The sequence below is a fragment of the Dermacentor andersoni genome, chromosome 3 (assembly GCF_023375885.2).
Source record: "Dermacentor andersoni chromosome 3, qqDerAnde1_hic_scaffold, whole genome shotgun sequence".
Taxonomy (NCBI): Eukaryota; Metazoa; Arthropoda; class Arachnida; order Ixodida; family Ixodidae; genus Dermacentor; species Dermacentor andersoni.
In genome coordinates, this window is record NC_092816.1 from 129,173,323 (window position 1) to 129,186,981 (window position 13,659).

The window sequence follows — 13,659 nt, forward strand, 5'->3', positions numbered from 1 at the left end:
AAATTTTAGCGCCCCATTGCTGCAGTTTTACGCCTAATTGGGCGAAGTAGATGTTTTGAACTATTCGGAAAATAGTGGCATTTAGGAATAGTGACTTTTCGATTCGAAGACCAAATACAAGAAGACGTTATTAGGTTCCTTATTCGAAAGTTCCGTGTATTCGCGCATCCCTTCTAAAATGCCAGGATAGAAATTAAAAAAAGACGCACAGAAAACACACACACAAACACAAATAATACATTTAGACCCGTAACAGATGTAGTGACCTCTGCGAATAACTGTGAAAAAATATCTTTTTTAAACAATAAAGGTACCCGTACAACATTCGTGCGGACATTTTATTACCGCTTCGAAAGCTATTTCAGGCTATCGAACAGCTGTTCGATGCTGTTTATGACTGGCCTGTAAATTTCCTCAAAGTAAGGCTGCTTGCGCTTGACTCGGTCGTAGTAGCTTGCCAGCTTGGGAAACTTGGAAGGGTCCACGAACTTGTTCTGAAATGCACATGAATCGTAAAATGTTTAACTTCTGAGATCAGTTATAGTGCTAATAAATACTTCAATTTGATTTAGGCAGCTCATAGGCACTGGCAGCAACGTCGCCTTCATGAGAACCACTGACAGATTGTGCACAGATAAAGAAAGTGCAACATGAACGAGATCAAGATATAAGACACAAAGCTGTTTCGTCTATGCTTGACATCGCACTTCATTCAGCTGTACGCCAATTGGCCTAACAGCATTATTTGCTGAACAAGGCAATGCAGTCGTTGCGTAGGTTAGAAGGCACCAGTCGCAAGGACCACAGATTACGCGTACTAAAATCTAGGCATAGTATGATACCGAGAAAAAGTACGCTTATGGAATCATCTTCAGAAAGCCAAGGCGGGCACAACATAATAGTTTCCACGAAGACGCAACGAAATAGCTGCACCCCTTACCTCCATTGAAGTGGAAGATCATGCACGTCATCTACCTACATATCGGTCAACAAGTCGCGTAATAAGCTTACTAATGTACACAGTAACCTTACCATGCACTTCCCGTGGAAGCCATCAATTTACTATATGCTCAGATAAGGTTTGTTAACAAGTTTTCGAGAGTACATATTAACGCGGGAGCGTTAGAGGCCTCGTGTCACCAAAAATCTGGCGTCACCGTCACGCGTCAAGCGCCTACCGAATTGTGAGCTAAACATAATTCCGGACCACGCATACCCAACCGTGGCGGAGCTCCGTGTACCGCAGGGGCGTTACTGAAGTAATTGCAATCCTCAAAGTAAAATGCGCCAGCAAAATTGGAAAGTACGACTTACACACAATATACACACATGATGGCGTAATTTGAATAAAGGAGAAAATATAATTCTGTTACGCTGAAATGCAACACAGACCCCGTTCACAGCGTTTCCACAATTCATAGAGTGGCACGCCGGTTCCTCGCAACACCATCCAGATGGCGCTCGCCTTCACGCATCCGGCAAGAGGCCTCGTTTATACCATAATGATCGCCTTCGTGCATAGCGTTAGTTCCCAGCGTTTCCCGCTCACATAAGCTCACACAACCCTCACGCTCACATTGCGCTCACATAAGCTGCAGTAGCCTGAAGCGTCAGAAGTAATAAGGGATCTTTGAATGCCATCACGTACCACTCTTAAAGGCGAAGCTTAAGCCTCCTCGGAAATTATTCGTGCGGAAAAACCGCCTGCACGCCTACTTTCTGGCTAGAAACCTCACCCAGTGACACAAGGCGCAAATTGAGTTCTAGTTGTTCATTTTCATGCGTGACATTAATCCATCTAGTGAATTCTTGTCATATGAAACCACAAAATATTGGACTAGTTTGCGAAACGAGGAGAGAAAGCTTTTGAACATCATACTAAATTGTTAAAAAGGAAGGAAGTCAGTGACCAAGGTTAAAAAATAAAGATATAATGACGTTTCGGTATCCCTAGGGATCTCTCGTTCACAATAGTGTCGCAATTAATGTGAACAAGGGATCCACAGATATACCGAAATGTCATCTTATATTAATTTTCTTGCTTTGCTCAGTGATATGCTACTTTGTAAACAATGCTTTCACCTCACTAGACAGTACTACGTCAAACTCATGACTAACACTACCGTACGTGACTGCAACTGTCTAGAAAAGTAGAATGCAACAAGGCGGTCTGCTGTTTATGTATTCTAGGCTTTAAGCTTGGGCTTCCACATAACAACGGCGACGACGCTTGAGACTCGTTTATAAGAATGCAACGCGATAGCATTCGACGATCCCTGACTGGTTCTCACGCTTCCAGGCAACTGCAGCTTACGTAGCCGTAATGTTCACCAGAAAACGCTGGCGGCGAACGCCATGCACGAAGGCGAGCTTACTGTTAAAAAACGGCCACTTGCCTGGGCCGCGATGCGGCGGAGGCGAAGGACATCTGGAGGTGTTGCAAGGAACAGGGCGCGCCACTTTATGGCCTTTGAGATTTTCATGCGTAAATCTTGGAGCCCATGGCCTCTCTATGAATGGTAGAAACGCTGGGAAAGGGATTTGTGGTTTGGGTTTCCGCGTAACAGACATGTTTTCTTGTGTATTCAAATTACCATCTGACACTATCATGCCTGGAGGTTGTGCTTAAGTCGTACTTTAAAATTTTTTCTGACTTATCCTACCTTGGGAACTGCAATTAGTTCAGTAACTTCCTTGTGCTACGTGGAGCGCCTGCGTGGTTGGGTCTGCGTGGCTCAAAACGCTTTTTGCAGCAACGACGGATGACGCTGGACGCCGACACCGGACTTTCTGCGACATGGGAGCCCTTAATGCTGTCGCGTTAAAATTCCCCTCGTTGAATATTCCGGGTGGGAACATGCTCGAATTACTTGTACCGAGAATCTTCTCTGCAGATTTTGTTGCCTCTTGATTTTAAAGATCTACATGGATGGTGACACCGAACTGCAACCCAAATTTCGGGAGCAACCCTCGAAATGCCAACCAACCTATATTCTTAATATTTTTTTTGCGCTTTCTGCCATTTTGAAGCAAATAGTTGGTTTTGGATGTTTTTTTTTTTCGCCTGTTATTGTACTCGATCCGGCATGTGGGTCGGCTAACGCCCACTAGCTCTTTGAGCCACACGCGCGTGCTGTTGCGTGACAGCTTTGTGGGTTCTGAAGTTTCGATGATATTTTAACGCGACATCGTTAAGGACATCGTATCGAAAATATCCGGCGTCGGCGTCCAGCGTCAATAGTCTTTTCGGGAATCGTCATTCGGAACCACGTACACACAATCACTCTTGCATCACCAAAGTTTCTCATAAATTATCTTTGATTCTTTACAAGGTTATTCCTCGGAATTTCAAGAATGACAGACCGCACACAATTGTCATGAAAAAAAAAAAAAAAGCACTGACAGGCCATACCTTTCGTGTTAGATCTTCGAAGACTTGAATATTAAAAGTGCGAAAGAATAAGAGCAGATCAGCGCAAGCATGAGGCCGCGTTTGTACCGGAAAGCTCACCTTCGTGCATACCGTTTGCCGCCAGCGTTTCCCGGTAAAATGCATGGTTACAAAGCTGCAGGTGCCGGGAAGCGTAAGAACCAGGGATCTTTCAATGCTATCGTGTTCCACTATTAGGGCGAAGCTTAAGCGTCCTCAAAGCTTTCTTGCCCCTTGTCCATGTTGTAAAATACTCTTCTTTCATACGTAAAAGACACTCCAATGCCTTGTGCTGGCCCCGCTATCCAGGGCTACTTTGAGTGTTTCTATACCTCTCAGCAGCTGAACGCTCTCTAGAGACGTACTTTGGTGCTGTAATCAAATATTTTTTTCTCCATTTTTCCGAGCACAAAACCTTCGAGAACATTGTCCGCTTTCATTCACCAGAAAAAAATGAGTTTGTGGCGTAGGATGTCTGAACTAGGTACGGTCGCAGAATTTGTTACGGAGACAAGGCGAAAACGTTAACGGCAATTTCAGTTCAATTTCCCCCTTCGCATATGTTTGGAAAGCTTACATGCCCACTTTCAGTAGTTTGATATTATACGATGCCTTCAGAAGTGCGCTCTCTCAAGAGATTTTAAAGAAATTTTCTGTCTTCAAAAGAATACCGCATGAATTTGTATTAAGTAGCGCCGTTAGTTCGCCGTAAATATTACAAAAACTTTAAATATTCAGACAATTTTGGCAGAAAGATTGTAACGGTAATCTGAAGCGTTGTTGGCTTGCATTAAAGTGAGACACCGAAAAACTATAAACGACCCTACTGGAGTTTATGTGCTCCAGTAGTATTTTTATGTGATATTACCAATAATTTTTAGCCTATAGGTAATTCAAACTCTACATCTGGTATGCAAGAGAAATGTTCCGTAATGTACATTGACCTAGTTCTGACTTTGTACCTGTTGCTTGCGATAGACAATGGTAATGCCTACTCCTATTCCTCCCTTGAATTGTAGGAACGTCTAACCTCCAATTGTTTAAGATGTTTTTCATGTTTACTCATATTGGTCAAGAAGCAGATATATTCAAACTGAAGTATGCCCGTAATATTTGACACAACTTACTAACGATGGTTTAATAAAGACATTTCCAATGTACATTCATGTGAGGTCAATATAAATAATTTGAGCATTTGGCGCGCTTTATAATTGGTGCAGCCCTCCAGATTGCGTCCTGCAGTTATCGCCTTCCGAATGTACCGCAGCTGAAACTGGGCTGGTGACCGACCATGTTTATGAATAAGCGCGAAATTGTGAGTGAGGCGGTGCAAGCACAAAGGACCATTACCTCAAGGGGCACAATGATGCGTGCGGTCAAGGCGATATCGGCGAGAGTGAAGTTGTCGCCGACTGCGAACTTGCCGTCACCGATGAGGTGTTCCAGCCCTCTGATGACATTCTCTTCAAATGCAGTAAGCTCCTTTGCCGTTGGCTTGGTTTTCTGACGGACTATAGGACGCTGCACCAAACAAATGTGCACATATTTCGCTTTATGGACAACAAGTGATCATGTATGCGAGTGAACGCATTGCCGACTGGTCCTTATCTCGCGATCGGGAAATGTCGGATACTCGTATTCACATAATCCAGTACACATTACAGGTGCAGTAAAACCTGTTTGTTTCAAATAGATTTGCCTAACGCTTACGACAAGACTATTTCTGCGAGTTAAAAATAGACGGTATATGCGTCAATAATACATTCTGAGACTCACGCCAGCAACAGGAAAAAAATACGCATGAGAATGAGTGCTTGTCTAGTTGTTCTGTTTCCATCTATTTAATGCTTCCACAAACTGTGAGGTTTCCCTACTCGAAATCGCACCGTAGGCAATGGCGCACGCCTTAGGGGAGAGCTCTGAAGTAACTTTGGCAACCCAGTGTTCTTCATTGTTTCCCTAAACCTAAATACCCACAAGCGTCATATTTATTTTCACTTTACATACATTCAAATGCCGCAGCGGTGGGACTTGGACCAGACCCGCAACCTCGTGCTCAGCATCGCAGGGAAACAAACGCTGACCCTGCGTCGCGCATATTCGAATGCACCTAGACTCTGTTTTAAAAAAGGTCACGCCCACAAGGTTGCTAGTAAATTGCTAGCTAGCCTCATATTAGTAAACCCTGCATGTATTCATTCATGAAATGCGTTTCAGGGGGCAATAGGAAAAACGCAGCTCGAGTGCATTCGTACTTTCATTCACCGCTATCATTGCCAATGTTATCAGAAACTTCGCGTACATTCACACTTTGCCCGCAGCGTTAGATTAGCAGCTCCAAAGTACGTGGCGCGTAATATATACTTACATATAAATAGAAATACATATTTACAAACCCTATTAGGCGAGCGCCACATTTAAGCTTATAGTCTTTTTCAGCTGACATATTGATTCGTCAGGTTATGAAGCTATACGAATGCAAATATTCGGTTACGTCTACGGATACATGCTTGCCTGCACGTTTTGTGTCGTGGCTCAAAATTGGCTGCGTGCCATCGACTTATTTATGCAGGGTGCTTGGACATCCATATTCTCACAATGAGAATAACTCGCGGCTCTGAAAATTCGCCAACACAATTTCAAGAGGAATTCTCCAACTGTTGCAAATAACGGACGTGGCCGCTATGGCGTATAATTTTAAACTATCTGCCACATTTAACTCACCGAGGACACCGGGCGATTGCGCGCTCAATTACAGAGCCCCATATAACGCCCTATACACAAGGAAAGGTTTACTTACCAATATTCACTTAGCCCGTAAGTAACGTCTAAACCTGAAGGTTTTCCCCGCATCGTCTCTCAATTCTTTCATATTTATACTGCGCGCGTAATTTACTTCTCCAGGACACCGCTAAGACATTCCCAGAGCACTTTCGAGCACCACTACTCAATTAGGAGATAGCGAATCTGTGAAATTATTGCTTGACGTAAGTTACTGCCTGACCTATTCGAAATATATACGTCCGAGGTATTTCATTGGCAATATGTTCGAACTATTTTTATATCAACACAATACGATTACACCCAAGATATATGGACACCTTACAATTATCAAGAGAATGTAGGTGAAAACTGGGTAAATAATCATGCTGGCGTAGCTACTTTGGTGTTAAGCTGCCAAACGCGAGGGTGCGGAATCAAATCCCCGCCGCGATAGGCGCATTTCGGGGGAACGAAATGTAAAAACGCTTTTTACCGCGCATTTGCTCCGCGTTAAGGAACCCCAGGTAGTCAAAATTAATCCGGAGTAGCGTATTAAGGCGTTCCTTCTAATCATATCCAGGTTGCTGAATACAAAGACAGAAAAAAGAGATAGTGTACTTACGACGAACACTGCCGTTTCACTGTGGATTGTAGTGGCGAGCGATGAAAGAATCTGGTCGATGTGGGTGCGAGTCTTGATGGAAGCCGGGTAGAGCTCCGAATCGGGGGCGTACTTGCGGAGCAAGTAGTAGGCAATGGCGTTGCTGCGAAAGTAAGTACATACGGTGTGTGTGTGCGTGTTTGCATTTCGCAATTGTAGATCGCAAACTCCAGGTAGCCATGGGAATTTAGAGCTTAGGGCACATGTCATGATCACATTGACAGTAAAGAGACTAGTAAAGAGAACAGTAAAGAGACTAGTGCCTCGTTGGAGGCATTGGTCGCCGAAATCTCCTAAAAATGCATTCTGGCCAGAGTTAAGATAATCCCTAGCTCCTTGACGCATGCCTTTAGGAGAGTGTTCGCTCAGATGTCAATGTATTTACCAGCGCACTTTCAATGTTCGTATTTCTAAAACAGTGCTACTATTACGAATGCTGTTAAGCAAACTTCACACCATCACTTGTTTGCTTCAATTTCGAAAATGCGAAATGTTCTTATAAAGAATAAAGAAATAATTTCTAATGTAATGATATTATCATTGAAGCAACACAGCGACAAGCTGTATTGCCGCCGCCAAAATGCATCATTTATGCGACGTGTGTGCTGGCACGCTCCACTCTCTCGCGTCCCTCTGGACACATGCGCCATCTAGTGACACTGCCGACCATTCTAGCCATGGCGCATATGCGAATATATATCAATAAAAAATTGTGTCCATAAAAATGACGTGAGCTTAAAACCGTCCCACACAGGAGAAATCTTTAAAATTTCCTTAATTATGGCAGAGCGGCACATACTCAGTGACGTAAGTTGGCGTGTTAACGGGTTAAGGCCAATCACTACCCAGTCAATCGATTTGGCGAGGTTCATGGAAAATGGTTAGAGGTTGGCATCAATGCGTACAGTCTTGGTAAAAAAAAACTTGAACCAGCTGTGAGCCGGGAGGCAGCTGAGCTCCGCGCGGCGCGACCACCCTCGGCACGCGCCGCTGCTCGCTTGCGCCGAGGACAAAGAGGGCGAGGGAAGCATGTCTCTCACTCTCAAGCGTCGTTTGATAACAGCGCTGGTGAAATACTAGTGCGGCGAGCGCGGCGCGAACGCGACGGTGGCGAAGCGGAAGCCACCCGGCCGGCTAGCATGCCGCTTGCAGCGTATGCTGAATGAGCGGGCGGGGGTCTCTGGCGACCGCTGTCGAACGCGATACGCTCATATTTCACAATTCCGAGTATCGTAATTATCAGTTAATTTTTTTCGGGACCAAATTGAAGGAGCAACGCTATGAATAGTCCTGCGCATGCTCGAACACGGGCACTCTGCGGTGATTGTAGCTAAGATCTCACTTCAGCAGCTCAATGATATATTAAATAATGCGCCACAGTGGCATCTCGTATTCGACATCATGAATCTCACAACTAGCAAATTAATCAAGAATGCACAAGCTTCAGGGTGGCACCTGAACCTCTCGACGAAATCACACGGGGAAGCATGCCCTCAAGGCATTCAGTGTGGCTTGGGCTGTGGTTGCCTCGAGAAATTGCAGCTTGTCGATGTGTTTGACTGTAAACTAGTCAAGGTCTCTGGTTGAATGGACGCTACGTATAACCCATTTTTTGTATTGCCTGTGAAGCCCTTTCTCGTAGAGATGAACGATACCTCAGTAAATTACATCCAAAATACTTCTTCCAGTGAACCCGCGACTGCGACAGCACCGCCGGTGTGTCGCCTTCACTATGCAAGAATCCTATAACCTCGTGGCCCTGGTCAACTTTACGCGACTCAAACGCGTGATGCCCAATGAAAAGGGATGAACTTACACTGGCCTCACGTGTGCATGAAAGTGCGCCCTAAGACAATGAGGTAATGTGCATAAAGATTTGAAAAAAAAAATGCGAGGTAGTGGACACTTTCCAAAATGCCAAGGGAATGGGTCTAGCTCAATCGGCTACTCAGGCAGGGCAAGGGTCTTCTAGCCCCGAAAAGTTTTCATAATCTCACAGTGGGTTTAATTGAAGAGCTTCAACGTCAAACGCACTCGTGTGGCCGTTCCTTAGTGGAAAAGTGCGGTCAACCTATTCCGAATGTTGTAACGGTGGTTACAGGCCTTTCCGAGGAGAGCCTTTGTAGTCTAAATTGCTGCTTCTGGTCTTTTCTGTAGGAAACAATGATGAATTGCCCGCATACTACAATAAAACTTGGAAGAACGCTAGACAGCACAGAGGGATGTCAGTTTATATTTTATCTTTCGTGTTCGTCGCACTCAGAAGCACATTCAAAATGTATACCTAAGAGCATAATGCGATGGCTCTCGGATTTGAATGTGTAGGATAAAGTTGAAATACGAAATTTCCACGATTAGGGCAATTTTTATAGTGTGATGCGCTGCACGGAAGCCGGACAGTTAGCCCAGGCGAGCGCATTTACTCGCACGAAGCGGCGTACCACGGCGGCCGCAAGACGACCTCGCAGCTGACAGAACGAACGTAGCACTAGTTTTTCACGAGCGCTATTATCAAACGACGCTGGAGAGTAAGAGACATGCTTCCCTCGCCCCCGTTACCCTCGGCGCAAGCGAGAAGCGGTGCGCGACTGCGGAGTGCATCCGCTGGCCGGCCGTTCACAGCGGGTTCAAGTTTTTGACCAAGTCTGTACACCGATAGATATCGAGAAGTGCGCAACGTTTCATAAGAACAATTGCTTTATTTCCCCACATGCAGATTTTGATTAGTCACAGAAGTCTGTTACAGTTGTTTCATATGTGCACCTCTGAAGGTGGAATACCACTACATACGACTACATACGACTACATACCACTACATACAGACGACTACATAAAACCCTGTTCGAAAAGAGTAGGCTAATAAAGCGAACAAAATACAAATCCGACATATGGCTGAGAAAACCAACCAGACTATAGAAACCGGAAAGATATTTAATTACTCCGTAGTATAACGCTGCTCCTGTGTTTAATGTGTGTGTGTTTTGTCATCAATGATATACGTTCTTAAACAGCTTCTCTGTTGGTGAACAGACCTTCGATACGTATTAGGGCTGGTGGCAACAGAGATATGCATCAGCTGCATGTAAAACTGTGTCTGGAGACTGCTTTCCACATTCTTTTCCCGTGCGATTAGTTCATTGGAGAGGAACACGGCCACCCGGCCCTTCCCGTCTGAGAACAGTAGTAGAAAAAAATTCAAAAACCCGAATATGGCAATGATATTGGGATCACAAAGAAAGATTAACGACGATCGAAGCCATTCCTTTCTTTATGTTCAAGCTGACTGGTGCACACAACTTCACCTGAGCCAACACCTGGAAGCTCGGTGCACAAGTGGAGAAGAAATGTCTTAAAATTAAGACACCTTGCCTTCAGGCACAAGTCCTGCACCATCAGCTTCATGCGTGAAACAAATTAAAGATATCGCTGGTGATATTTGATCTTTCTTATACTGTTTTTTGCTTTCTCCATAAATATAAACCATCTGCTTGCAAAAGCCGCTCCTTTATTGTTCCTAATGCATCAGGGGGAATCGGAGAAGTACAGCATCTTCATTGCCCACAAAGTGAATCAATGTCAACCCTGTGCCTGGCTTTTTCTGCGGTATGGTTCTTATAGTAGTCCCAAATCACACGCTCTAAATTTTGTATTGCGCACCAAGTAACCGGGCCGCGTATTTAATAACATTAAAAAGCCACTTGCACGCCTTTGCATTGTGCTCATCGTTGCTCACTGGCTCCCACGTAGACACAAATATTTGCAAGCAGCCATGGCCATGATAAACGCTGTGAAGCTGATTGAGTGCACTACATCACATTCGTGGCGTTGTTCACTTTTCTTAGTTGGACTTACGCGCACTTTTATTTTTCTGCTTGTGATGCTTGTGGTGCCTATGCGCCTGCAGCTTTTCTTATCGGGCGTGGTACAACTGGGAACATGGTCTCTATCGTTCCGTTAGAATGCCCACAGTATATTCAGTCATAAAGGAACTGATTTCTGGACATTCACAACAAATATGATGTACTGTTTGCTAAGCAAGCTTTCTGGCGAAAAGAAAAGATTCTGCTGCTCATTTTCCAGGTTCCATGTTGTCGTTATTAAATAAATGACGATTTCACTGTTGTTTATTTCATTCGCATATTCGGGAATTTGTAACTTGAAAGAATGATGGTTTTCAGAACCTAGACGGCAATTCTATTTAACACCGTTATGACAAGACCGATTGGTGCGAGGTAGTAATCTCTCTTCTGTCAAACTGCATTCTCAGCCATTGTGCCAGGCATTCCGACTTGTTTAGAGAAATACACCTTTATTATTCGGTTCTATGTCGAGCTGGCGAAATATGTGCGCTGCTGTTTGAGCGGAGACAACTGTATGCCCCAAATTGTAGCTCCGGCACAGAAAGAAACGGTTCCGTTACTGTGAAAGTAAGCGCTGAATATACCTTAAGGAATGAAAGGTAATAACGCATATAGTGAATGTAAATTATATCAGGTTTCATGGGAAGAAGGACGTAGGTGCTCAAACATCACATACATCTCTAATTATATACTTGTGCTACAGTTCATTGGCCGCCAAATGAAGAAAAATGCAGCATAGTCTACACATATTGTCTGAACACTTACCTTTCGTAGACAACAAAACCTTCATCGTCAATCGCAGGAACTTTGTGGAATGGATTGATCTGGAATACCGAGAAAATAGATATCTGTCAGCGCAATTGTCTCAAAATTCGTCTCCAAACGCGTAGTTTGAAAGAAGCAAAATGCATTACTTTAAGGAGCCTTTTCACTAAAACGTGAAATTTTCTTTAAAACTCATAACAATTAAACACGCTGTTGACAACGCGTTGCGCACAAATTTATTAATTATACTGTAGCGACAACAGTAATTTTTACATTTGCAGGTTGTCACACGTTCATGAACAAACATTCCTCGGACTCACGGACTCTGCTATTTCTTTTCTTAGGCCACGCTTATCAACTATCAGTGACTTATTGAAATATTTCGTGAAACTTCAGTGGCACTAAAGTGTATGAACGCCACAGCGCCAATGAAATATCATGCTCTCTAAACATTGAAAGAAAAACTACTAGAAATTCCAATGAGAGCACCTCATTCCCAATGCGCAGGTTCCATCCTAACCATGTGCACATCGAAGGATTCTGAGTATCTGGATTCTCTACAATATGTGCAGAACCACTACGTAACAACACCAATTACGACAATAACATTAAAAACAACATTAACTAATAGGGTTGAATTATTTTAGCAGTTGCTTACCAAAAAGGAGAAGGAAGGAGAAGGAAATTAGGTACTTCAGGTAGAAAATATAGGCGCTTAGGTTGTAGTTATTGAAAGTAATTTAATCCACTGCAATGTGAAGAAATGACGAATTGGAGAACGAGACAGTATTGAAAATTGCGTTTCCTTTATTTTAGATTGCAAACGAGAAGTTCAGATGTAGCACTATAAGCAGGCAAAACACTGTTTGCAATAACCGGTCATATAAGATGACGCACAGAGGGCTAATACGGACCTACACTTAAAAATCTCGTTGCGGCATACCTTGAGGTATTCGTCGCTGAACAGCTCGTTGTTAGCGTAGTCCAAGTTCTTGAGCTTCACATCAATGTCCAAATGCTTGGCGAGTGTGCGTACAAAGTTGCAGGGCGGACTGCCAATTATATTGTACAGAGTGATGGTCATGACTCAGACCAAGTGTATGTGCGACCTTCCTTCCACCGCAGACTTACAGCGAATGATGCGAAATTGTTTCGATAAGCGCATTTAAATACCAAAATCCCCGGGCTGCAGCAGGCGTAGCACCAGAGTGGCCTTGGTAATGAAGACCTTGAAAACAGCAGACGTATCCGGTACAGTACAAAAAAAAAGCAAAGCGGTCGATTGCCGGTAATAGTGCTCGAAAAATGTGCAGGTGCTTAAGGTGGAAAAGTGGCAATCGCGCAGTATAACAGCCCTGTTTATAGCCGTTAAGTGAAATTGAACGTAGGCCTCTCAAAAGCAGAGAAAGCTGAAAGCTCCCAACTCGAGCCATGCATGTGTTTACCAGTAACAATGCTTTAATTCAAATAAAATTTAAAATAATCTACTTAAGCGCATAGCTGTTTAGGGTGGGAACATGGCAATAGCGAAGTAGAAAAGGTCGGTCTATAGACATCAGGTGAAACCAAGCATTCACGTTTGCACAAGCAGAGCACTGAAGTTGAGCTATACCGGTTTTTAGCGGTAACGGTGCTTCAAACAAAAATAAAAAAACAAAGTAACTAAAGTGCATGGCTTCATAGGACGAAAAGATGACATTCGAGCAGTATAAAAGGTCTGTTTAAAGGCATTAAACTTAAAAACATTAGGCATTTAAAATCAATAAAGTAACAGAAAAAACAAGCCACATCTATAGCTGCTCATTGTGCAGACATGACAATCGCTAAGCCTAAATTGTTCGTTTGTAGGCACACAGCGAAACCAAGCATATGCATATGCTAGCCCCAGCTTTATTTGTTTGTTTTTTTCAATGCCTGCCAGATGCAGCCGATCCAACCGTTCACTACCCTCTTCTATCGTCCTCTCCTACTCTCCCCGTCGGCTAGCGTTCGTGCCTGCTTTACGGTCGGGGGCGAGAGTGTTATCTAGTTGGCGTGTTACGACAGAAGTCGGAGAAACACTGACAGACGCGTGATAAGCTGATAGACGCAGGGACAGAGCGTCTACCGTTTCTCCACCGGAACGGCAGCGGCGCGCGCTCAGATGCACGCTTGACGCAAGCAGTCGTTATTGAGGGGCT

The 13,659-nt window shown here is 44.0% G+C and overlaps 1 protein-coding gene across 1 annotated transcript; it reads right to left on the minus strand.

Moving 5' to 3' along the window:
* Positions 1 to 319: 319 nt before the first annotated feature.
* Positions 320 to 12,604, minus strand: LOC140216404 (glutathione S-transferase 4-like). Its single transcript, XM_072286758.1, has 5 exons — positions 12,423 to 12,604; positions 11,480 to 11,538; positions 6,816 to 6,957; positions 4,781 to 4,951; positions 320 to 494 (listed from the first exon to the last, which is right to left on the minus strand). The coding sequence occupies exons 1-5, from the start codon at positions 12,561 to 12,563 to the stop codon at positions 357 to 359; spliced, it is 651 nt and encodes a 216-aa protein (XP_072142859.1). The 5' UTR covers positions 12,564 to 12,604; the 3' UTR covers positions 320 to 356.
* Positions 12,605 to 13,659: the final 1,055 nt, after the last annotated feature.

Coding starts and splice junctions, on each gene's coding strand:
- LOC140216404 (XM_072286758.1), bottom strand. CDS start 12,563: ATGACCATCACTCTGTACAATATAATTGGCAGTCCGCCCTGCAACTTT. Junction 6,958..11,479: donor GGTTTTGTTGTCTACGAAAG/GTAAGTGTTCAG, acceptor TTACTTTCGCAG/CAACGCCATTGCCTACTACT. Junction 4,952..6,815: donor GTGAAACGGCAGTGTTCGTC/GTAAGTACACTA, acceptor TGTTTGGTGCAG/CGTCCTATAGTCCGTCAGAA.